At 41.2% G+C, this 26,206-nt stretch overlaps 2 protein-coding genes across 13 annotated transcripts in view; both read left to right on the top strand.

The window, feature by feature from the left end:
• Positions 1 to 19,205, top strand: part of Prdm10 (PR/SET domain 10) — a 110,012-nt gene extending 90,807 nt beyond the window's left edge. For all 4 annotated transcript variants that reach the window (XM_060371332.1, XM_060371345.1, XM_060371340.1 and 1 more), the window contains 2 exons: positions 8,433 to 8,536; positions 15,878 to 19,205. In XM_060371332.1, coding sequence (XP_060227315.1) covers positions 8,433 to 8,536; positions 15,878 to 16,072 — 299 coding nt within the window. In that variant the 3' untranslated portion in view covers positions 16,073 to 19,205. The remainder of the gene's footprint in view (positions 1 to 8,432; positions 8,537 to 15,877) is intronic.
• A 2,027-nt stretch (positions 19,206 to 21,232) lies between these two features.
• Nfrkb (nuclear factor related to kappaB binding protein) overlaps positions 21,233 to 26,206 on the top strand; it is a 34,531-nt gene continuing 29,557 nt past the window's right edge. For 8 of the 9 annotated variants that reach the window (XM_021645541.2, XM_021645544.2, XM_021645543.2 and 5 more), the window contains exons 1-2: positions 21,233 to 21,329; positions 24,131 to 24,286. In XM_021645541.2, the coding sequence (XP_021501216.1) occupies positions 21,306 to 21,329; positions 24,131 to 24,286 (180 nt within the window). In that variant the 5' untranslated portion in view covers positions 21,233 to 21,305. Of the gene's footprint in view, positions 21,330 to 24,111; positions 24,287 to 26,206 lie in introns of all 9 variants that reach the window. The other variant, XM_060371379.1, reaches the window with a different exon arrangement.

Below are 26,206 nucleotides of genomic sequence, written 5' to 3' on the forward strand. Positions count from 1 at the left end.
TCCCAGCTGTAGCCCCTCCCTCATTCCTTCCCATCCAGTCCTCCCTCCCTCATCTCCTCCCATACCCCTCTAAGTCCACTGATAGGGGAGGTCCTCCTCCCCTTTCATCTGATCCTAGCTTATCAGGTCTGATCAGGACTGGTTGCTTTGTCCTCCTCTGTGGCCTGACAAGGCTGTCCCCCATCACGGGGAAGTGATCAAAGAGCCAGCCACAAAGTTCATGTCAGCGACAGTCCCTGTTCCCCTTACTAGGAAACCCACTTGGAGACTGAGCTGCCATGGGCTACATTTGAGCAGGGGTTCTAGGTAATATCCATGAGTGGTCCTTGTTTGGAGTATCAGTCTCAGAAAAGACCCCTGTGCCCAGATTTTTTGGTTCTGTTGCTCTCCTTGTGGAGCTCCTGTTCTCTCCAGGTCTTACTATCTCCCCCTTCTTTCCTAAGATTCTCTGCACTCTGCTCAAAGATTGGTTATGAGTCTGAGCATCTGCTTTGATGCACTGCCGGGTAGAGTCTTTCAGAGGCCCTCTGTGGTAGGCTCCTGTCCTGTTTCCTGTTTTTTTCCTTCTTCCAATGTCCATCCTATTTGTCTTTCTGAGTGAGGATTGATCATCTTACCCATCCTCCTTCTTTCTTAGCTCCTTTAGGTGTACAGATTTTAGTATGTTTATCGTATATGTCTAATATCCACTTATAAGTGAGTATTTACCATGTGTGTCTTTTTGCTTCTGGGATCCTCACTCAGGATGATCTTTTCTAGATCCCACCATTTGCTTGCAAATTTCATGATTTCCTTGTTTCTAGTTGCTAAGTAGTATTCCATTGAGTAAATGTACTATAATTTCTGTATCCATTCCTCCATTGAGGGACATCTGGGTTGTTTCCAGGTTCCGGTTATTACAAATAAAGCTGCTATGAACATGGTTAAACAAATGTCCTCGTTGTGTACTTGATCATCTTTTGGATATATGTTTAGTAGTGGTATGGCTGGATCTTGAGGAAGTGCTATTTCTAATTGTCTGAGAAAGTGTCAGACTGATTTCCAAAGTGGTTGAACAAGTTTACATTCCCACCAGCAATGGAGGAGGGTTCTCCTTTCTTAACATCCTCTCCAGCATGTGTTGTCAATTGTGTTTTTGATCTTAGCCATTCTGATGTGTATCCATTTTTTAATTGGATTATTTGATTTGTTGCTGTTTAACTTCTTGAGTTCTTTATATATACTGGATATTAGCCCTCTGTCAGGTAAAGGGTTGGTGAAGATTCTTTCCCAATCTGTAGGCAGTCGTTTTGTTTTGATGACGGTGTCCTTTGCTTTACAGAAGTTTTTCAGTTTCTGAGGTCCCATTTATTGGTTGTTGATCTTAGAGCCTGAGCTGTTGGTGTTCTGCTCAGAAAGTTGTCTCCTGAACCAATGTGTTCCACTTTTTCTTCTAACACATTTAGTGTCTCTGGTTTTATGTTGAGGTCTTTGATCCACTTGGACTTTAGTTTTATGGAGGGTGATAAATATGGATCTGTTTGTATTTTTCTACATGTAGACATACAGTTAGACCAGCACCATTTGTTGAAGATACTATCTTTTTTCCCATTGTATTGTTTTGGTTTCTTTGTCAAAAATCAAGTATCCATAGGTGTGAGGGGTTTATTTTTGGGTCTTCTATTTGATTCCACTGATCCTCCAGGCTGTTTCTTGGCTGGTACCATGCAGTTTTTATTTCTATTGCTCTATAGTACAGCTTGAGATCAGGGATGGAGATACCTCCAGAAGATCTATTATTATACAGGATTGTTTTAGGAAATCTGGGTTTTGTTTTTTGTTTTTTTTTTTTTTTCATATGAAGTTGAAAATTGTTTCTTCAAGTTCTGTAAAGAATTATGTTGGTATTTTGATGGGAATTGCATTGAATCTGTAGATTGCTGTTGGTAGGATGACCATTTTCACTATGTTAATCCTACCGATCCATAAGCAAGGGAGATCTTTCCATCTTCTGATATCTTCTTCTGAATTAACTTCTTGACTCTCTGAACAAGTGAATGTGTCCCAGTGAACTGAGTATCAAGCTCTACTTCTCATACTCAATTTCGCATACAGTAATAACTGTCCTCTGGTTCCTAATAGTGACGGGAACCCCAACCAGTGGGCCAAGTGTCTCTGATGGCTTGTATGAGCCAGGCTATGAGACACCCATTTCCTTTGTCTTGTCTTGAATTATTCAGCTTTGTCTAAAGGAAGGATGGATAGTGTTATTACATATTTTCTCTGAGTGTTTAGCGCCCAGACTGATCTCACACATCCCACGGTTCCATGAACCAGACTGAGATAGGCACTTTCATTCCTTTCCTAGTCAAGTTCAGAGGCAGAGTAATTCTTGGTCATCATAGTTTCCTGTACAGGCCATTATTAAGCCTACCTGTCCACATGCTGAATCACAGGTTTTTCTCTTCCTCTGTATGAAAGGTCAGACCTGAGGACTCTTCTATTGCTTCATCTTTCTCTTTTCCTTCTTGCTGTCTTAATTCTTCTCCTGGGCTCCACGTTTTTGGATTCTCTTTTGCATGTATTCCATCAGCTGTAAAATACGGCAAGCCAACACCTCCTTCTAATCCTCCCCTTTTCCCATTTCCCACAAAATCAGAAGTTAATACTGGTGCTTTCCCCATTGAAATTCTGCCCTGACATGGGAAAGTTCCTTCTGGGAAGTCAGCTCAGCCTCAGCTAAACCTTGTTGCTTAGAGCGAAAAGCATACAACAGCTGTCACTACCTGTTTATACCCTTATCCCAAACTTGTTACTTTTGGGGACTGTAATTTGTTGTCAAATACATCAGCTATTTGCAGGAGGGAAGATTCCTGTACTCTTGTGGTAGCTCATTTATTAGCAAGATATGCAACTTCATACCATGTAGAGGAAGGTGGCCACCCTGGGATCTACTCTCCCTCACCCCCCAAGATGCACCACTCTCAAACAGCTTGGCTTTGGAGATTATATATATATATATATATATATATATATATATATATATTTATTTATATACCATTTATATATATTCATATATATTCATATAGCAGAGAGCGAGGCACACCATCCCATATGTCATAGGAAAAGGTGGCCATATTGGGGTTGCTCCCACATGTGCACAACCCTCACTTGGATCAGCCTCAGTCACATTGACCATTTTGATGCAGCCACTTTGTTTTGTTTTTTTGAGACAAGGTTTCACTGTTTTAGCCCTGGCTGTCCTGGAACTCACTCTGTAGACGAGGCTGGCCTCGAACTCACAGAGATCCACCTGTCTCTGCCTCCTGAGTGCTGAGATTAAAGGTATGTGACACCGCACCCTGCGATGCAGTCACTCTTCTCAACTCATCTCTGGTTCTGTCAATCCCTGTTCAGGTGCCAGTTGTACTGTGTGACTTTTCTGGGAAAAATGTGAGGAATTGTCTATTTACCTCAGATAGGGCACTAATACACAAAAAATTTTTACACTCAAGTCTAGTTTGGTGAACCCATGAGTATACTGGGGTTGCCTACAGGAATATGGATGAAGGGTTACTTACGGTTAACACAGGTTACTTACAGGTGACATCGAGGCAGCTTTGTCATCCTAGAGGCAGCTCCAGTATGGATGATGACTCATGAGAGCAACATCTTTGGAGCTCCTGTTCTAATTTGCAGTTAATTCTGTGGAGGCTCTCCTCTCTACCATTTGTTTGCTGCTTTCCTAGCATAGGGTGGCTTTGGGAGTCTTGTAACTTCTAAGCTTCCAGGACCTGCTGAACTTCTTGGACTTCCTGAGCTCTATAGGATTCTTTGGCTCCTTGTCCTTATTGTCTTGTGAGCCTCCCTGTCTTCTCCCTGGAAGACATAGCTATACAACAGTTGACATGAGAGCCTTGGGTATCAGATGGCAGGTATGAGAGCTTTATCACTACACATGGGGAGGGATCAGGAGTACAGGTGACAGACATCAGCAGTAGAAAGTAGGAGAACTAGAGGCCAATGGAGAAAGGCTTGCTCATTTTCTTCTTTCTTTCTTTTAGACAGGGTCTTATCTTGTGGCCCTGGAACTTTCTATATAGACCAGGCTGGCCTTGAACTCGAGGTCTGTCTGCCTCTTCTGTCTGTCCTAAGTACTGGAATTACAGGCATGCACTCGCACATTTGCCTCTTCCATTAGTGGCTTATTTGCTTATTTGTGGGCCTATCTTTGTTCTGATCATCCTTGTCTATGTTTTATAGCTTTGGCACAAAGTCAAGAACAAACTTTACTGTTTATGTTTCCAGTCTTTTCAGTGAAACATTGGTGAGGACTATGAGGATGAGGACTAATTCTAGTTTCTGTCAGGATAAGACATTTACACACAGTCAATGCCAGTAGAACCTGGTAGATAGACTGATATTTATACTCAATTTAAGAAAGTGAAATTATATATATATATATATATATATATATATATATATATATATATACCTACACTAATCATAGTGTAACTCAGCATTCTAACTTGAAAAAATACTCTGGAATTCTTTTTGGCTTCAGCAGTTCCCAAGTCCTGCCCAGCGTTGTCCTACTTTTCTTCCCCACCCCAAACTAGGTAGTTTACCCATTACATCCTTTTGCTCTAAACATTTAGTATGTATCCAAAATGAAATGATTGAGCATCATGGTGCATGCCCATAACTGGAGAATTTAGAAGGTGGACGAGGTGACTCAAGCATTCAAGGTCATCCTCAGCTACATAGAAAGCTTGAGGACAGCCTGGGCTACATGAGACCTTGTCTCCAAAAACAAGTAGAGGAGACTGGGGAACTGTCTTAATGGATAAGAGTACTTGCTACATAAGTACTAAGATCTAAGTTCAAATCACAAGTACCCAAATAAAAGCTGGGCATGCCTGCTCATGGCTGCTGTCCTAGTTAGCAGTAGATACAGGCAGATTGCTGGAGCCTAGTGAAAAGGTGAGTTTCAAGTGCACACACACACACACACACACACACACACAATAAAAACACTAGAAAAGAAAATAAATGAAAAGAAAAACACTACTACGACATTTTGTTTATTTGTTTTTTGGTGCACAACACCTTGCATATACTGAGTACCTGCTCTATTACTGAACTACATTTAAAAAATATGTATCATGCTGTTGCTATTATTCAGCCTACCAATAAATGGAAATCATTCTTTTAATATCTTCACATACAGTTTCACTATCCAGTCAATCTCCATATTTCTTTGATTGTTTAAGAAAGGTTTTTAAAATTCTTATTTGAGCTGGGTTCTGAGTAAGGGCCATTTCCCGCAGCTGACTGGATCCTTGTTTTTCTTCACAAGGCCTCATTCTCTCTTGCAGCTGGTGTGTCTGTGGTGAAAAAAACTGGTCCCATGTCCTGTAGTTTCCACACTCTGGATTTTGCTGGTGCATCTTCGTGTTATTGTTTCATGTACCTTGTATAGATCTAGACTCTTAATCAGGGTTCTTTTCTCCCAGGATGCTCAGCTGTTGTGGGGGTTGGGCTGCTTTTCTTTCTCTGCTATTAGGAGCCACTAGTGTTTTTTTCTCTAGCTTCCTTGTCTCATCAGGACTTGCAGTGTTGTGATACTCTAATTCGTTTCTCTCATTCCTACTCATTAATTAGATAGAAACGTTTTATAAAGAAGGGAGAAAAACTGTGCCCGGTTTGGTAGGTCACACCTGTAACCTCAGCCTGTAATCTTAGCACAGAGAATCAGGAGATTGCCAGTCCAAGCAGGGCTACATAGATACTATTACAAACCAACAGATGGACATACAAGACTTTGAAGCCTTTAGTCACACAGGCAAGGGTATCTTTGTGAATTTGAAACCAGCCTGGTCTACACAGCTGAGGTCAGACAGCTACGTAGTGAAACCACATCACAAAATAACTGATAGAAATCGTGCGGGATGAGAGTTACATAGAGGGTTCACAAATCACCCACGTGACCGGTTCTACGTGGGAGGTTTATTAGGGGAAGGGGCAGAAGATGGAGTGACAAAGATCTTATCTTCTCTGGACGAGGCAGGAGATGAGAGAGGAGGAGCTTTGAGTTCTTTTATAAGGTGACCCAGAGCATGCGCAGGTAATTTCCGGTAGTCAGCGGGTGGTCTTTTAGGTGGCTTCATAGATGCCAGATAACTAGTTTAATCAGGTCCCTTGGGGCTGGCCGTAGAGATGCCTGCTTATGGATCCCAACAATAACAACAAAAGCAAAGAAAGGGGGCTGGAGATATGGCTGAGAGTTAAGAGCATGGGCTGCTCTTCCAGAGGGCCTCAGTTCAATTCCCAGCAAGCACAGGGTGGCTCACAGCCATCTATAATGAGATTTGGCGCCTTCTTCTGGCCTACAGGCATAAATGCAGGCAAAATACTGCATACTAAATAAGTAAGTAAATAAATAAATCTTTTTTTCTTTTTAAGGAAAGCAAAATAAGAAAGAAAAAAAGTTATCATAGTCATAAAATTACCCTAAGATACAGTTTGTATAGGAAAACAGAATATTTTCTGGTTTTTCATATAGTAAGTCAGTTTCCTTGTGTTGTATTATCCAAGATGGCTAGTGTGTGTGTCTTAGTGTCATTTTGTACTCATGATATTTACATACGTAATACATTACATGCTTGAACCTGCTGCATTTCCCATCCTTATGGATGTTCAGGCAAGCTCATCTCTGGCTGTTCCCCCTGGCGCCTGCGTCTTTCACACGTGACCCTTTCTTGTGCTCGGAAGACACAATATCCCCGGCTTACCTTCTGTCTCTGCCTAGAGCTGGCATCAGTCAATCTCATCTCTCATCCATTTTGGTGGGAATGTTGCTTAGAGACTGTCAGCAGGGCACTAGCATGAATTTTGTTTCTAACTTGCTTCAATAATGCTGGTTATTCAGTTGTGATCAGTAGGTACCTGTAGATACATTTGTGCCATGAATTCAAATCTCCGTATAAAAGATGAAAATACTAAGCCAGAAAAAGTAACTTTTATAACTCATTTCATGGTTTAAAAAGTTCTAGCATTTGTCTTTGTGAGTATTTGGAAGCCACTTTTGAGTGAGGCAACATTGGTTGTTTCTTATATGGTCTTGAATGTACTAGTCTCTTCACACTCATGAATTATTGTTAGAGGTCCATTCATTCAAGAAATCACAAAAGGCTGGACAGTGGTGGCACACACCTTTAATCCCAACACTCAGGCAGAGGCAGAGGCAGAGGCAGGCTGATCTCTGAGTTCAAGGCCAGCCTAGTTTACAGAGCTAGTAATTGTTACAGAGCTAGTAATAGTTCTAGGATTGTCAGGGCTACACAGAGAAACACCTGTCTTCAAAAACAAAAACAAACAACAACAAAAAAACAAAACAAAAACAAAAAGGGGCAGATAAAGAAACCACACCATTGTAAGATCTTGCAAATGTGGAAAACCTTGGGAACTGTTTCTGTGGGAATGTGAGTACTGGTGGCTTTGGATAGTCTCCAGCTTAGAACTTAGGATCTTTTTTCTTTTAGTGTTTTGGTCTCAAAATCTTAGGCAAGCCTCGAACACACTATGTAGCCCAGGCTGGGGATATAGCTCAGTTGGTAGCATTTAGGACTTCCTGGGTTTAATCCATAGTACAGCATAAAATGGGCATGGCACCATATGTCTGTAATCTCAGGGGGTGGGAGGCAGGAAAACCAGAAGTTGAAGGTTATTCTCAGCTGCATAGTAAGTTTGAGGTTATCCCGGGATACATGAAACGCTATCTTAAAAAAAAAATAATTGTGATCTGAGTGATTGGGTTGTAGACCTGTGTCACCAGACCCAGTGCACTTAAGATTTTCAGCATAGAATTACTGTCGGTGGGGCAAGAACACAGCCACACACCATTTTGGGTTTTTGCTTTCCAGATGTGGATCTCATTGTGTTGCTCTGGCTGGTCTGGCTCAAGTGATTGATTGACCTACCTTAGCCTTGAGTAGCTAGGTGTACAGCTGCCGTCAACACTTTATTTATAAAGTAGGCTTCGCACCAACAGGTTTGTCCCCTATAGCTAATATACAGGTTCTGAATATGCCTAGGGTAGGGCAGGCTAAGCTATAATACTTGGTAATTTGCGTGTGTGTATAATTTTTTTTTTTTTTTGAAACAGCTCTTACTTTGTAGCCTTGGTTGTCTTGAAACTACGATGTAGGCAAGGCTGGCCTCAAACTCATAGAGTTCCACCTTCCTTTGCCTCCCAGTATTGGGATTAAAGGTGTATGTCACAATACCTGGAAGTGTATGTGTCTTGAAAGCATTCTACTTTACTGTATTTTCAGTTTATGGTGGGTTTTATTGGGATATAACCCCGTAATACAAGTACAGAAACATTTGTTTCTTTTAGCACTTACACTAAAATCTAAGACCACTGAATTTTGTTTATTTCCTGTTTTTAGCATCTGAAATTCAAATGATGACACTGCCCCCAGGTCAGTTTGTGATCACAGACAGTGGTGTGGCAGCTCCTGTTACTTCTGGGCAGGTGAAAACAGTGACTCCGGTAAGTCATTCTGCTGGGGTTCTATTATAGCTTGGTCATAATCTGTCTTCCCTCCCTCCCTCTCTTCCTTCTTTTAGAAGGGCTGGGAATGGAACCCAGGACCGTATTCGTGCTGCCATGCTACATAGGTGATGTAGCATTGAGTTACCTCTTCAGGCCATTGTTTTCCATTGGTGATTTAGTCAGTTGTGATTATTTGAAAGCTGGGTCTTTCTTGCTTTATCCTTAGTGTATTGTTTAGGATACTAGTGACCAGAGAATGTTGATTCAGTTCCTAACGGTAACAAACCTACCAGGTCTAGCCATATGGTTACAATTTTATGTACTTTTAATAAGTATTACAAGACTTTAGCTGGGAGAGAATAATATAATGAATCAATTATGGTGCGTGTGTATGCATGGGCATGTGTTTTAGTATTTGAGAAAGGGTTTCACTATGAAAGCAAAGTTGGGGCAAAGTTAGGAGAGGTTCAGGGAAACTTGACTGTAGAGTACTACTTGCACAAATGGCCATAGGCTGCCTTAAGAGAGGTTATATGTGCCAGGTACAGGCCATGCCAGTCAGAACAGGTGCATGCCACACCAGTCAGAAGAACAGGTAAGTGACTTGCCTGTGAGCTAAACTGCCCCATTCCTTAGATATGGTCCCCAAAGACCCATTCCACTGTCCATCTGCACCCCCACCCGACCCTGTCCTGTCCCATTGCTGTTTTCTCACACTGAAGTGCCCCTGGCCATTCCTTTCAACTATAGTGCCTCTTGCCCCAACTTGGGTGCACTTCTGCTGCCCAGGAGCAGGCCATGCCAGTCAGAAGAACAGCTGCCCAGGTGCAGGCCACACCAGTCAGAAAAAAAGATAGGTAAACTCAAACAGAAACTTCTGCTGTACCAGAGATTATGCTGGCTGGCTACCAGAACCACAGATAGGTGGCCCTCCAGAATACCACCTCCATTCAGTGCCACCAATCCACACTCCCCTCCTCATCCCTGTCCCCCATCCCCAAATCGGGCAGAAATCCCCTCAGCACCAAAGGCCAAGCTAGCCCTCAGAAGTCCAGCCCCCAACTTGGACAGAGACTCCTTACTGGATCGGGAGTCATGCCAACTGCCAGAAATCCTGGTCATGGACCAGAAGACCAAACAGGAAACAGAAACCAAGGAACAAAACTCCCATCCAACAAAGACAAACTCAGAAACCAGCACCTATACCTATAATCATCCAAAATCCAGATACCTACACACCAGTGTAAGAACACAACAATAGCAAGGGCAATGTGGCATCACCAAAGCCAAGCTATCCTGACACAGCAAGACCTGAATGTTCCAACACAGATGAAGCATTAAAAAATGACCTTAAATGATAGACATTTTCAGAGAAGAAATGGAAAAATCCATTAAAGAAATCAAGGAAAAGATGAAAAAAAAATTGGAGGACATCAATAAATTCCTTCAAGAATGCCAAGAAAAAACAAACAGGTGAAGGAAACTGTTTGAAACCTGAAAATGAAAAAGAAGTAATACAGAAAACACAAACTGAGATAATTCTGGAAATGGAAAATCTAGATAAGCAATCAGGAACTACAAATACAAGCATTACTAATAGAATACAAGAGATGAAAAAGAAAAATCTTAGACGTTGAAAATACGATGGAAGAAATAGATTCATTGGTCAAAGAAAATATTAAATCTAAAAACTTCCTAACAGAAAACATGCAGGAAATCTGGAACACTATAAAAAGACAAAACCTAGGAGTAATAGGAATAGAAATAGGAGAAGAATCCCAGCTCAATAACCCAGAAAATATGTTTAACAGAATCATGGGAGAAAATTTTCCTAACCTAAAGAAGAACATACCTTTAAAGGTACAGGAAGCTTACAGAATACCAAACAGGTTGGATGACAAAAGGGTCCCCTCACCACATAAGAATCAAAATATGAAACATATAGAACAAAGAAAGACTATTAAAAACTGCAAGGGAAAAAGGCCAAGTAACATATAAAGGCAGCCCTGTTAGAATTATACCCAACTTCTCAATGGAGAGTCTAAAAGTCAGAAGAACCTGGATAGATATCTTGCAGATTCTAAGAGACCACAGATGCTAGCCCAGATTACTATACCCAGCAAAATTTTAATCACCATAGATGGAGAAAACAAGATATTCCGTGACAAGATCAAATTTAAACAATATTGATCCACAAATCCAATCTTACAGAAGGCACTACAACTCTAACCTATGGACATTAACCATATCCAGGAAAACATGAAATATATAATTTCACATTAGCAAAAACAAAAGAAGGGAAACACCCCTCCTCCCCACATTACTACCACTACCACCACCAACAAAAATAACAGGAATTAACAATCATTGGTCATTAATATCTCTCAATATTAGTGGACTCAATTCCCCAATAAAAAAGACATAAACTAACAAAATGATGCAAAAACAGCATCCATCCTCCTGCTGCATACAAGAAACACATGTCAACATCAAAGATAGAATTACCTCAGAATAAAGGGTTGGAAAAAGATTTTCTAACCAAATGGACTCAAGAAGCAATTCTAATATCTAACAAAATAGACTTTCAACCAAAAATAATCAAAGGAGATGAAAAAGGTCACTTCATACTTATCAAAGTAAAAAGCCACCAAGATGTTATTTCAGTTCTTAAAATCTGTGCGTCATATGCATGGGTACCTACATTTGTAAAAGAAACATTCTTAAAGCTTAAATCACACATTGAACATCACATATTAATAGTGCGAGACTTGAATGCCCTACTCTCGCCACTGGACAGGTTATTTAGATACAATTCAAACAGAGAAATAATGCAGCTAACAGATGTCATAAATCAAATGGACCTAACAGACATCTATAGAACATCTATAGAACCCAAACACAAAAGAATATACCTTTTTCTTAAGAAACTACAAAGTTGACCACATTCATGGTCATAATTCAAGTCTCAATAGATACAAGAAAACTGAAATAACCCCCTGTATCCAATCAGACCACCACAGACTAAAGCTGGATTTCAACAACGTACCAGAAAGCCTACAAAATCATGGAAATTGAACTCCCTACTAAACTACTACTGGGTCAAGGCAGAAAGGAAGGAAGGAAGGAAGGAAGGAAGGAAGGAAGGAAGGAAGGAAGGAAGGAAGGAAGGAAGGAAGGAAGGGAAGGAGGGAAGGAGGGAAGGAGGGAAGGAAGGAAGAAAGAAAGGAAGAAAGGAAGGAAGGGAAAGGACTTCTAGAATTCAATGAAAATTAATGCACAACATATCCAAATTCATGGGACACAATGAAAGCAGTGCTAAGAGGAAAGTTCATAGCACTAAGTCTTTCATAAAGAAATTTGAGAAATCACATACTAGCAACTTAACAGCATACCTGAAAGCCCTAGAACAAAAAGAAGCAAAAACACCCAAGAGGAGTAGATGGCAGTAAATAATAAAACTGAGGGCTGAAATAAAAATACAAACAAAGAAAAAAATACAAAGAATCAATGAAAGGAAGAGTTGCTTCATTGAAAAAAAAAAAACAACAACAAAATTGACAAACCCTTATCCAAATTAATTAAAATTCAGAGAGAGAATATCCAAATTAACAAAATCAGAAACAAAAGAGGGGCATTACAATAAAACATGAAGGAATACAAGGAATCATTAGGTCTTACTTCAAAAACGTGTACTCCACAAAGTTGGAAAATTAAGAACAAAATTTAAACAAATTTTTTCATAGATACCACTTACCAAATTAAGATCAGATAAACAATTTAGACCTGTAGTCCCTACAGAAATAGAAGGAGTCATCAAAAGACTCCCAACCAACGAACCAAACAAAAAAAGCATAGTGTCAGATGGTTTTAGTGCAGAATTCTACCAAACTTTAAAAGAAGAGTTAATGCCCAGTGCTCCTCAAACTGTCACAAAATAGAGATAGAAGGAACATTACCAAATTTATTTTATGAGGCCACAATTACCCTGATAACCAAACCATACAAAGATTCAACAAAGAAAGAGAATTACAGACCAGTTTTATTTAACAAAATACTTGCAAACCAAATCCAAGAGATCATCTACCACGATAAAGTAAGCTCATCCCAGAGATGCAGGAATGGTTTAACATACAAGAATCTGACAGTATATTGTCAGATTATTTTATAATCTACCATGTAAACTGAAAGGAAAAACCCACACAATATTTTCATTAGATGTTGAAATAGCCTTTGAGAAAATTCAACACATCTTCATGATAAAAGTCTTGGAGAGATCAGAATACAAGGCACATACCTGAATATAATAAAGGCTATTTACAGCAAGCTGATAGCCAACATCAAATTAAAAGAGAAACTTAAAGCAGTTCCAATAAAATTGGGAACAAGACAAGGCTGTCCACCCTACATACACATTCAATGTTGTGCTTGATCTTCTAGGTAGAGCAACAAGACAACTAAAGGAGATCAAGGAGATATAACTTGGAAAGAAAGAAATCAAAAGTATTGCTGTTCATAGATGATATGATAGTAAATATAAGCAACCCCAAAAATTCTACCAGGGGAATCCTACAGCTGATAAACCTTCAGCAAAGTGGCTGGATAAAAGATTACCCAACCAACCAACCAAAACCAAAAAACCAGTACCCCACCTATAGGCACACACACACACACACACACACACATATGTGTATATATATATATATATATATATATATATATACACACACATATGTATATATGTACATATACATATGACAAATGGGCTGAGAAAGAAATCCCAGAAACAACACCTTTCACAATAGCCACAAATAATATAAAATATCTTGGTATAACTCTAATAAAGCAAGCAAGTGAAAGACTTGTATATAAAAACTTCAACTATTTAAAGAAGGAGACTGAAGAAGATAACAGAATGTAGAAACATCATGGATCAATAGGATTAACATAGTAAAAATACCCATTTTACCAAAAGTAATCTAAGAGATTCAATACAATCCTCATCAAAATTCCAACACAATTTTTATAGACCTTGAAACCTCATAAGTAAAAACAAAACCCCCAGGATAGCTAGAATAATCCTGTATAATAAAAGAACTTCCGGAGGTATCATCACCCCTAATCTCAAATTGTACTATAGAGCTATAGTAATAAAAACTGCATGATATTGACGTAAAAACAGACATATTGATCAAAGAAATCGAATCAAAGACCCAGCCATAAATCCACACATTCATGTATACCTGATTAATGGCAAAACCAAAATTATACAATGGGAAAAAGAAAGCATGTTCAACAAATGGTGCTTGTCTAACTGGATGTCTGGTATGTAGAAGAATACAAATGGGTCCATATCCATCACCCTGCACAAAACTCAAGTCCAAGTGGATCAAAGGCCTCAACATAAAACCAGATACACTGTACCTGATGGAAGAGAAGGTGGGGAATAGCCTTGAAAGCATTGGCACAGGAGACAACTTCCTGTACAAAACACCAATAGGTCATGTACTAAGATCAACAATTAATAAAGGGGACCTCATGAAACTGAAAAGCTTCTGTAACGCAAAGCTCGCTGTCAATAGGACAAAGTGGCGGCCCTCAGAATTGATCTTGACCAACCCCACATCTGACAGAAGTCTAATTCCTAAAATATATAAAGAAGTCAAGAAACCAGACATCACTAAATCAAATAATCCAATGGGATTATATTACCATTAAGAAATTAAGAAATGGTGTGCATATCTACATAGAGAATTCTCAGCAGAGGAATTCCAAATGGTCAAGAAACAAAGAAGTGTTCAGCAACCTAATCCATTAGGGAAATGCAAATCAAAACGACTTTGCGATTCCATTTTACAGCTCTAGGAATGACTAAGATTAACACACACACACACACACACACACGTGACAATTGGTAAGGATGTGGAGCAAGGAGAACACTCTTCCACTGCTGATGGGAGTGCAAACTTGTACAGCCACTGTGGAAAATCAATATGGTGAATCAATCTACCTTAAGACCCTACTTACCACTCCTAAGCATACACCCAGGTCACTTACTCAACCATGTTCATAGCAGCTTTATTTGTAATAGCCAGAAACTGGAAACAACCTAGATGTCACTCAAATAAAGAATGGACTATTACTCAGCTGTTAAAAACAATGACACCATTAAACTTGCAGGCAAATGGATGGAAGTAGAAAAAAATCATCCTAAGTGAGGTAACCTAGACCCAAACAGACAAAACTTGTAAGTGGGTATTAGCTGTATAGACGGTCATACAATCCACAGACCCAGAAGGGCTAAGTAAGAAGGGCTTAAGGGGAGACAGAAGGATCTCCCTGGGAAGGGGAAATAGAATAGATTTAACAGGTGAAGTGGAGTGAGTGTGACTGGGAACGAGGACTGGGCAGTGGGGCCTGCTTGTAATCCAAGCATTTTGGAGTTGGAGACAGAATAACAAAGAAACAAAACAAGAGTTCATGGTCATCTTCATCTGGATACAAGCATGTGAATGCAGGTACCTGAGGAGACCAGAAGACCTCAGACATCTGGAGCTGTTTATAGGTTTGGAAGCTGAACCTGTCTTCTGTGAACAGAGGACATAAACCCTTAACTGCTGAGCCATTTCTCCAGCCTTTTAGTATATTCTAATTGTCTTTACTTGGAAAAATAAATTTTAGGGTTCTTTGGAGGCCTGAGGATCTACTTCTATTTCCCTCCCAACACTGGAATTATAGGAATATGCCATGGTACCTGGCCTGTTGGGGGTAGGTCCAGTTCCAGGAATCCAACTCAGCTCTTTATGCTTTTGCGGCAAAGACTTAACTGACAGAGTTACCTCCCCAGCCCCATTTAGTATTTTTTTTTAAATGTTATTTGGCTTTGAAATTCTATTATCTGGGAACCATTAAAGTTGAAGAGTTGTCTTAGACATCAGGCTGCCCCTTTACAGATACCTTATTGATTTTTTAATTCATTTTTGGATGAATTTTAACACTCAGTTGACAAGAAATTTCTAAATTCTTAGGAGCAACTGTTAAAAAGCATGTTTTAAACTAAAAAACTTTTTTTTTGCCAAGGAAGGTATCACCACATTGCACATGTTTCTAGTTAAGGTTCTTCATTGTGTGATCTGATGGCACAGCAAAGGTGCTACTCTGAATTACTTCTCAGTCTGTGACTTATCCATCCTCCAAAAAGGACATACGTAGAGCATCTCTCATAGATACCTATTATGTCCTTTGGACTGTTGCTGTGGGCATTTGCCCTTCTTGTCTCTCTTGTCCCTGGCTCTCTTCCAGACCTCAGTTCTTTTAAAGGATCTTTTTCTTCTGCTCCAGGGCCATTACGTGTTATCAGAGAGTCAACCAGAACTGGAGGAAAAGCAAGCCTCTGCCCTCTCCGGTGCAGTCCAGGTTCAGCCCTCTGCACACAGTGATTCCCTGGACTCCACAAGCCCCAGCCAACAGCAGACCACACAGTACATCATCACTACCACCAACGGGAGCAGTGAAGTACATATCACCAAGCCGTAGCCTTCATCCTGTAACAGGAGTCCAGAGCTCACACCACGTCTCCTCATTTGGAATCTGAAGCTTTGAACACCTAGACTTCTTTTTAAGATTTATAACTCACTCAAGAGTTTAGAAACTGCAGTTTTGACAAGGTCATCTTTACCCAAGTGACTCTTCAAACCCTTGGGATTTCTGCCATGGAATGCAGCTCTTTCAGGGGAAAGTTAACTTTCAGATGGAGTAACTCGGCCTTGCTCTTGAGCTGGTTCTTTTTTGTTTTTGTTTTTGAACACACTGATAAGCCTTACTTTCCCTTTGTGGAAATACTAAGTGGCGTATTATGTTCATACCAAAGGTGGAGACAGGATGTACCAAGTCCATCATCACTGGACTTCTGAAATCTAAGTTATGGCTTCAGAAAGAGAAGGAATATATATTTCATGGGTGTGACTAAGTCAGGACCACTTTATCTCCTGCATTTGAGTTTTCAGTAATTTAACAAAGGCAGCTTATTGGATGAAAAAATTAAAATAAGATAAAGGTTTGATGTGGTGTTCTGAAGGAAAAATGGTCATCTAAATTTTTCTTATTGTCGATCTCTCTTTCCTATATGGGGTTTCACTGTGCTGCCCAGTGTAGCAGTGAACTCATGGGCTTGTGGGATCCCCCTGCCATAGCTTCCCAAGTAGTGGGACTACAGTCAGGCACGATTATGGCAGTTGTTTTTAAACTTTCTTGTTTTGGAAAACCTACTGGGCAGCAGCAGTGCTCCCCTCAGATGCTGACCCCAGGCGTATCTGACCTCGTGTTCCATAAGCACAGACTCCCTGGAAGATAAAAGGTGATCAGCATGATCGCAACAGGATTTTTAAGCCCCTACATTAAAGCTCTGCCTCCAGGCTTCTGGTTATATATAGTCATGTTTAAGAAGGAGATATTAGTTCTATGAAAAAAATGCTAAATTTATAGTGTGTGTGTGTATACACACACACACACACACAAATACATACACACTTATGGAGAGAGAACTGAAACCTTGCCCTGCCTTGCAGGATCTACCTACTGCTCATTTGTGAAGGGTGAGTTCCTGACTCTAATCAGGTGTTGATGTATAACACTTTTTGTGTGTGATGCTAGGAATCAAACCCAGGGCCTCTTGCATGCTACGCAGGTTCCCCACCACTGAGCTACAACTCCAGCCCCTCCATCACACTCTTGTTCTGAGCATTGGATGTATTTTAGTACTTTCAATGTTGTTTTAAAAGTGAAGCTTCTTTAAGGTTGGGTAAAAAAGGTGGCCTTTCTTATTTCTAAACATTTTAAACTTTAAGCATATTGTAACTCACCCAGACCTTGTTATAAGATGACCAACTTCCCACTTAGGGCAAAAAATGAAAGTAAGGGGACCATTGTAATACACTGGGGTAAAAGGATAGGTGTGAGGAGTATTAACAGTTAGTTGGGAGAGGAAAGCAGTTTTCAGTGTGATAGTGGTCTTCTGTGTGTTCCTGTTTGGGAGTCTTGTTTGCTGTGAATCTAGTGGGGGAGTATGGCCCCTCTTTTTACTGCACATTCCAGTTGTACCCATAAGACATCCTCAAACCCTGTATTTTAACAACTTTTTTTTGTGACATACATTTTAAAGATAATTATTGTAGAATGAATTTATCACTCCAGATCAGGAAGACCTAAGTTCATTTCAAATGAAGTTAACCAATTTATTTTATTTACATTTCTAAGGAAAAACTGGGTCTGTGAATTAAGAACTAGAAAAACTTCTGTGTGGTAAAGATGCCTTCCTAAAAAGTGATCATTTGGTGTGAAATCACTTTATTATGTAGATCCTACACTTTCCTTTGGAGATCTCATTCATAAACTTATGTCTGAAGATTTGGGCATGAAAAAAACTTAAGAAAATTACCTCAAAAATGTGTGGAAACTGAAAATGGACTTTGTATCTTTGACAACAAAGAGGTAACAATATTTTCAACATAAAATGTTGACTCTGAGTCACAAAATGCAAGACTCTGGTTCCCAAAGTCCTATAGTGTAACGACTAACTATCCTGGGTTTTCCCTCAAGTTCTGTGGTGTAATAACTAATTATCCCAGGCCCTCATCTAGAGAGAAACTTAGATGGTAAGGAATACTAGGTAGGCCATCTCAGAGGGACAGTTTTAGTTTTCATAATTAAATCTGACCTGCTGGAGCTGGGTGTGGTGGTGCACAGCTTTCATCCTGGCTGAGGCAGCATTATCTCTGAGTTGGAGGCCACTCTGGTATACAAAGAGTTCAAGGACAGCCAGGGCTACACAGAGAAAACCTGTCTTGAAAAAAACTAAACAAGTAAATAAATCTGACCTGTTGGATTCTCTTTAATTAGAGCCGGCAAGGTATCTCCCCTCTTCTCAGGAATAACCCAGTGATTAAAATACAAGGCCAATCACTGAAGGACTGTTGGTTTTATATCAGTTTTTTTTTTTAACTTTTAAAATACACACAGAGGAAAATACTGTTGAAGGACCTCTTTGTCTCCTTTTCTTCTAAATTTTTGACTTTATTTTTTCTTTTGGTTCTTACATGGAATAAGTAAATTTCAGAACATATATCATCAACCAGAGATACGGTGGTAGTGAAGACATCACCACTTTAAGATCAGGTATTTTATGAATTTATCCCAAGGTAACAGAAGAGATGGCAGAATATAATCTCTCTGCAGCCTGATTTGGGAAACATGTAGCCAGTGTTTCTATGGTGATCTCTCCCAGACACATCAACACTGTAGACTGCATTCAATACAGTATGAATATTTTGAAGTGGGTTGGATATAGATTTTTTTACATTTTTATTGTTTAGTTGGTGCCCAGAGAAATGGATATTTCATCATGTAAGATTCCTGTTTTTCTGGAAAGACTTTCCGTTTTGATGTTTTTGAATTATTTTATGACCTGGAATTATTCTTTCAAAAAAAAAATTCTTAAAATATCTAGAGCTAAAAAAGCACCTAATGAGATGCTGAAGCTGGCCCATTGGTTGAAAGTATTGATTTTATTGTTATTTAAATGTGAACAGTTATTGTATATTCAGTGAGTTATAGTATTAATAGTCTTGTGCTACCCAGCAGGTGTAAAAATTAATAAATATTTTTTTAATAAGCATGTTTCTTACTTGTGCATGTGTGTACAGGGACTACTGATATGATTAAATATTTTCTTTTAAATATTGCATAAGCCATTCTGGTCTTCAGAGTGAGTTTTAGGTTGGTCTAAGCTAACCTGAAACCCTGTCTCAACACTCCCCTCTTCAAAACATTACACTTTCATTTCTGGTTCCCAAACTGGGATTTTAAAACCTTAGAAGTTTTCTCTCCATCTTTCTTCTAACATGCAGAAAGCTAAACATACTGAAAAACCAACAATCTAAGATCCATCAAGAATTGAGATCGTGAGACAAACTGCTGCCCTTACAACTGGAGAGACTGACAGGTAAATACAGAAAATCACAACCTCAAGGGTAGAAACCTCCAAGGGAACCATTGCTAGCCAAGGTAGGAAAACCTGAACTGAAATTGATGAATTGTTGGAGGCTCAGTGTGGAGAAATCCAAGAGACTGAAAACTCCAAGGAAGGGCTGGAGGACTCGACTGAGCACTTAATAGTATGCCCTACTCCTGCAAAGGACCCAGTTCCTAGTACCCTCCTCCTTAGGCGACTAGTAACCACTTTTTACTCGAGTTCCAGAGATCTGGTGCCTCTGCCTCTGACTTCCTCGGGCACCTGTTTTCAAGTCCACCCCCCACCCCCGTTTTAAAACTCCAGGGGATCCATTCATTGGGGAAGGATGGGTGCTATGTTTCACAAGATGCATCAAGTTTATTAAACCGAAAGAACTGAGAATAGTCTATGCAGGACTAGGGGGTGAAATTGTGGGGTACTTGAGAAGACGACATTCTAAATAATACAGAGTTAGAGAAAAAGCCCTCTCCCCCCCCAAAAAAAAAAGTCAGAAGGAAGAAGCCCCGCGTGGTGGGGTACCTGTAATCCCAGCACTCAGGGAGGCAGAGACAGGAGGATCAATGTGAGTTTGAGGCCAGCCTGGTCCATAAAGCAAGTCCAGGACAGCCAAGGCTACACTGAGAAACCCTGTCTTGAACTCCCCCCCCCAGCAAAGAAAAAAAAAAAGAGAGAGAGACAGCGAGAGAAGGGGCCATGATAACGAGTAAGATGAGCAAGTTTTCAATGTTTGTTTGCACTTTCTGGAAGTTACGTGAACTTAATAACGCCAGCTAGGGTCTGTAACACTGCATAGAGCTCCCCCATCTTCTGGTGGCCTAAGCAAAGACTTCCTAATAGGGTGGTGGTGTGTAACAGTTTTCTCCTGCAGCAGGGAAGCTCTTTAAACAGAAAAGTAAACAATTCAAAATAGCTTCAGGAAGTTCCTGAAACTGACCAGATTCTCACTGCCACAGTAAATAATAAGGGCTGAAAGGGCCCCTCAGACCAAGCTGAGTTGCAAAGAGCATTCAGAGATGGAAAAGGCTGCAAAGACTGCGAGACCAGATCAGCTGCCTGGAAGTAGCAGAAACCAGCCAAGCTGTAAGAGGTTTAGACCAACAGGAGCACCCGGAAAGGACTGCCTCCAACCAGCTGAGCTGCCTGTGGGTTGAAAAGTGTGCTCCAGGCTCCCAGCTTTTGTGAGCTTGTCGCCCATGCTGGGGCGGGCCTTGGTTTTGCAGCCGTCGTTGAGTCATTTCTGCCCCTTTAAGTAGCCCCTCAACCATACCCCTCCTGTAAGTAATCCCGGAAATACTCATTTCTTCAAGTTGAATTTTGGTGGTATCCGCAGTTTTGTTTGTCATGGGATCCCTACGGTGAGCAGACTTGTGCTGCGTCTCCCTAGGAAAAATTTTGTCACACAAGAAGTGGTTAGCAAGGCGCCCAGTCAGGCTGTGCCTCTTGCCTCGCAGCCGAAGAAAAGCGCCATCTCTTTGTCCTCCGAAGTGCCTAAAGCCGAAGAGCCCACAGTGGAACAAAACTTGCCTCCCAGACTAGGCCAGGGAAGCGCAGTTTAGGTGCAGCCCAACGCGCCCCGCCCCGCCCCGCCGCGCCCCGCCCCGCCCCGCCGCGCCCCGCCCCGCCCTAGGTTCCGCCCCAAAGGTCCCGCCCCTTCCGCTGCCGGAGCCCCGAGCGTGCGCGTGCCCAGAGGCCTTGCGGGAGCGAGCGCGTACGGGAGCCCGCGGCCGGTCGAGCCAGCGGATGAGACCTGGGGACCCGGCTGAGGTGAGGGCGGGCCCAGGCATCGGGGTTGGTGTGTGGGTGGCGGGGGAAGGGAAGAAGTGGAGCGAAGGGAGGAAGCGGGCTCCGAGCTCTCCGTCGCCGTGGACACGTGGCGGGCCCCACGCGCGGCGTTCGGCTGCCGGGTGGGCGAGGGTTAGGGTGAGGACGAGTGGGGGGAGGGGCGGGGCCGCGGAACTGGGCTCGCAGGTGGGGCAGGCGACGTGGGGCTACCGCCCGAGATCCTTGCTTGCTGCTGACTCGCGAGGGTCTGTCTGGAGGGTAGGCTAGCCCAGGTACAGAGAAGAGGCCTTCCTGGTCTGGCGAGGAAGTCCGGGACACCCCAAGACTTCGAAATCTGCAGCTTCCGGGGTTCCAGCTCTCTGGTAGCCGCCTGTATTTTGTATTTGGAGTTCTTGTGCAGAGTAAGTGGCAAGGCAGAGGTTGTCACTAGATAATACTACATTTAGCTTAACCAACCGTCGGGGCTGGAAGCTTATGAGCGAGTTGTGTGAATTGTGCACCTGTCAGATGAGGTAACTGACTTTACACATTGTTCTATGCCACTTAGGTTAAGAGGATTTTATCCTAAGCATCGGGCTGCTTTTACGTTTTTCCTGGTTTGGAGCTTGGTTAAGTGCAGGTGTCTTGTTCCTTTCTCACGTTTCCCCAGTTATTTAGGCGCCGCATGCATGCACTGTGCGATCGCACAGCTGCCTGGGACCACACAGTTGGGTCAGTGTAACACTGTATCTTTCCTAGATCTGAGATACTGTCAGAACCTGAAATCATTTTCGCAGAAAAGAGCTTCTTTCTGGATACATTAGAGGCCTGCTCTTTATCATTTGAGAACCTGGGGAGTGGGAAGGAGCTTCAATGTTATGTGTTCATTTAGCTGGAGATGATTCATTGTGGGATCCTAAGAGTGGAAGCAGTGGTAGGGAGGCCCTGGTCCTACAGGTATGGGGCCTGATGCCTGGTGAGGTAAGATGTCATAGATTAGTGACAGGTAGAAATATGGTGTTTTGACTAAGTCCAGTTCATCTTTTCATTTTTGTGGGCTTGTTGGTCTATTTGTTGGTAATAGGGGGTTAGAGTCTACTACTTGTAGAACACTGGTCCTCAAACTGTGGGTCGCTACCCTTTTTGGGGGGTATTGAAGGATTTTTTCACAGTAGCCATCCAAGACCTTTGGAAAACATATTTATGATTCATAAGAGTGAAATTACAGTTAGGAAGTTGCAAGGAAAACAGTTCTATGGTTGGGGGTCACCACAACATGGGAACTGCATCAAAGGGTCACAGCATTAGGAAGGTCCAGAATCCCTGATGAGTTCAAGTTCACTGTGGGTTGGCGATGTTTTGAACTGTGGCCTCAGCTTCATACCTGATTCCAGTGTTGGGAGATGCTCCCTAAACATGGTCTTGTATTTAGTTCTCTAAAAAGGGTGACCTGCCCTGTTCATTTGTGACAAGAAAGAGGAAAATTGCATTGGTTTACACTGATCTAAAGATCCCATTGGCCACTGATGACTAGTAACAGTCTGGTGACTGGAGCATGAGGAATTTATGTGGACTAATGGAATCATACCAAGTTTTTTCAGCTTAAACTGAGAGTATGTGCAAGGGGTATTGTATATGATATGAACATCCACAGGCAGGCCAACCTAGAGTTGGGCAAGTTATTTCTAAATTTTGCTCTTCTATTAGTATCTACACAATAGGCATAAGACACATATTTGTAAGAATTATGTGAAACCTGGCACTTAGTCCTTGAAAAATAACCTGTATTAGTAGCTGAGCTTTACTGATGTTTCTGGAATTTATGGCTCTTAAAAATAATCTTACATTAAAAATGTCAGCGTGTGTGTATGTGTGCAGATATGCCACAGCATTCCTGTGGAGATTACAGGACAACTTTCAGGCGTTGTCTTTCTTCCCTTCCGTGGTGGGACTTAGGGATCAAACTCAGATCATCAGGTTTATGTGGCATACACTTTCACCCTCTGAGGTAGCTTGTCAGTCCTGCATGCTGATGAACCTTCTAACAATTCCTGAAAGAGTTACTAAAGAAATTATGTTCAAAGAGATTATTGGTCTTGGAACTTGTGGACCATGGTCTGTCATTTATTTACTGTTTTTGATACAGGGCCTCATGTCATACCCCAAGCTGGCCTGAAACTTGTGATCCTTAGTCGTTTGAGGCCAGCCTGGTCCACCAATCGAGTCTACACAAGAGCAGGCTACCCAGATAAACCCTGTCCTGAAAAAAAAAAAAAAAAAAAGAAGCAACAACAACAACTTAAGAATTTAGGAGTTGTTGTAGACACATTTTGAAGTTTGACTAGTTAAGACTTGAAAATTAAATGGAAGTGGAGTGTTAAAGAGTGGGAAGATAGCAGTATGGTTACAGAACAGGTTACGATGTAAGAGGACATTGGAGCCAGGTCTGGTTACTCTTTCTGTAATTGTATTGTAGGAATGCTGAGACAGGAAGATTAGTGCCTGCTTGAGGCCAGCCTAGTTTACATACTGAATTCCAGGCCATTTTGGGATGCAGAATGAGACCCTGCCCCAGCTTTAAAAAACAAAAGACTTGCTGGGCGGTGTTGGTGCACACCTTTAATCACAGCCTTCTGGAGACTGGTGGATCTCTGAGTTGAGGTCAGCCTGGTCTACAGAGTGAGTTCCAGGACAGCCAGGCCAGGACTATACAGAGACACAACCCTGTCTTGAAAAATAACACCAACAAACAGAAACACCCCAGATCTCTGATTTTCTGTCTCAGGGTGTCTGTTTTTGTGTAGAATACCTGTAGAGAAGAAACAATGGATTCCTTGGATCACATGCTGACAGATCCCCTAGAACTGGGTCCCTGTGGAGATGGTCACGGTACACGGATCATGGAAGACTGCCTTCTGGGTGGTACCAGGGTCAGTCTGCCTGAAGATCTTCTGGAGGATGTAAGTAGCAACATTGTCCCACGCATGTCTCCCCCTCTCCTACCAGCTTTGTCTGCACTTCTGCCTTTCTTGGTCCCTTTCATTTTCTACACTTCAGCAGTGTTCCCTTACTACTTTTTAAAGTATGTGTAGCTAATATTCTAATTAAGGAAAACAGTGTAAGCTATAGTCTGCATGTTTGCTCAGCTAGTCAGAATAATACCAGTATGATAGAAATAAACTATTATAACAAGATAAATTTTGCTAATTAAAAAAGAAGGTTGAAGCATGGTGGTGCATGCCTGTAATCCCAATACTCTGGGAAGCAGAGGCAAGCCTGGGCTACAAAGCCAGTCCAGGACAACCAAGGCTACACAGAGAAACCTGTCCTGAAAAACCAAAAAGAAAAGAAAAATCTGTTGAATATTTTAAGAGCAGAATTATGCTTCCTTTGAAATGGTTTCGAATCATTAAACAAATGCAGGCGTGTGTGTGTACAAAGTCACCTTCTCGTCAGGAGCAGTATGTGTCTTAGGAGAGAACATCAGCACGCCTTTGACGGCCTTCACAGGCCAGATGTCAGGCTATCATTAGGAAGGAGGCTACCATCTGTTAGAGAGTGCTTGTATGTGCTCATTCTCCCTCTCTTCCCCCATCACCCCGTCTTCCACGGGGTCTCATAGGTTTCCTTACTGGGTCTCATAGCCTGGGTTGGCTTTGAGTGTAGCATGAAGCTGAAGATAGCCTTGAACTTGATCCTTCTTTCTCTACTTCCCAAGCACTGGGATTACAGATATATACCACCATGTCTTGAATTGAACTCATGGCTTTGTGCATGGAAGATAAACATTCTGTCAACTAAGCTACATCTCCAGCCAAGATGCAAGCATTCTGCAAACTGAGCTTCATCTCCAAACCTCATTTGTATTTTCTTGGTGTATTCTTTGAAGGAAACTTCTTTATGACAACTATTCGAACATCAGATACTTACTTTATTACATACCTCGTTCATGTCAGACATGGCTAGATACTTGTAGCCTTGGAATAAAAAGACCGCTTTTTAAAAAGCCTCTCACAGATACTAAAACTAAAATTGAATGCAAAACAAGTTTTTAGACTCAATATTAGATGTTGAGTCCAATGTGATTGGGATACATTCATGAAAGGGTGTTTCATGGTTGAATTATCATGTAGTTTTCTTTTTAAATTTCCATGGCTCTGTTATGTTGTTGGGGTAAAGTCATAATTGACTAACAGCCTTACATGTCCTTCTGTCTACTGTCACACTGTGTTTCTCTTTGATCAAGCCAAACACTGTCTGAAGTTGTTAATTAAAAAAAAAAATCACAGATAAGAGTAAAATAAATACCTATGTAATGGCATATTTATATATGTATATCTATTTTACACAATGATAAAACATGCATGTCTGCATTTTTACGGCATTCACCAGTGTGCTTATCTACACAGAGGCCCAGGCTGGAAGATCACTTGAGCTTACTAGTTCAAGACAATTTAAAAACAACATCACCATAAAACAATAGGTTTCTCCTCCCCAAAACTATGTAGCTACCACTTTCGATAATACAGAATTAATACCATTTAAGCCCCAATGCATGTTCTCTGTTCTACAACTTTTTCAATTCTCCCCATTGATATTTGCTTCTTTGCTGTTAATTCTCTTCTTGTATGGTTTCCTCTAATTGTTCCAGCATGTTTTCCCCCTTTCTGATCCCTTTAACTATCTTAATATTATCTAGGGTCAGCTTTACTTTTTAACAGTTCTTAGGTTACTTTGTAATTGTGTGTTAATCTTATTATTCAGTACATATACATCTAACATGTAGCTAGTGAATTAAAAATGAAGTTCATGCTGGACTTGGTGTAAGCCTTTTAATCCTAGCACTTAGGAGGCAGAGGCAGGTTGATCTCTGGGAGTTC

The sequence above is a fragment of the Meriones unguiculatus genome, chromosome 1 (genome assembly GCF_030254825.1).
Source record: "Meriones unguiculatus strain TT.TT164.6M chromosome 1, Bangor_MerUng_6.1, whole genome shotgun sequence".
Classification (NCBI taxonomy): domain Eukaryota; kingdom Metazoa; phylum Chordata; class Mammalia; order Rodentia; family Muridae; genus Meriones; species Meriones unguiculatus.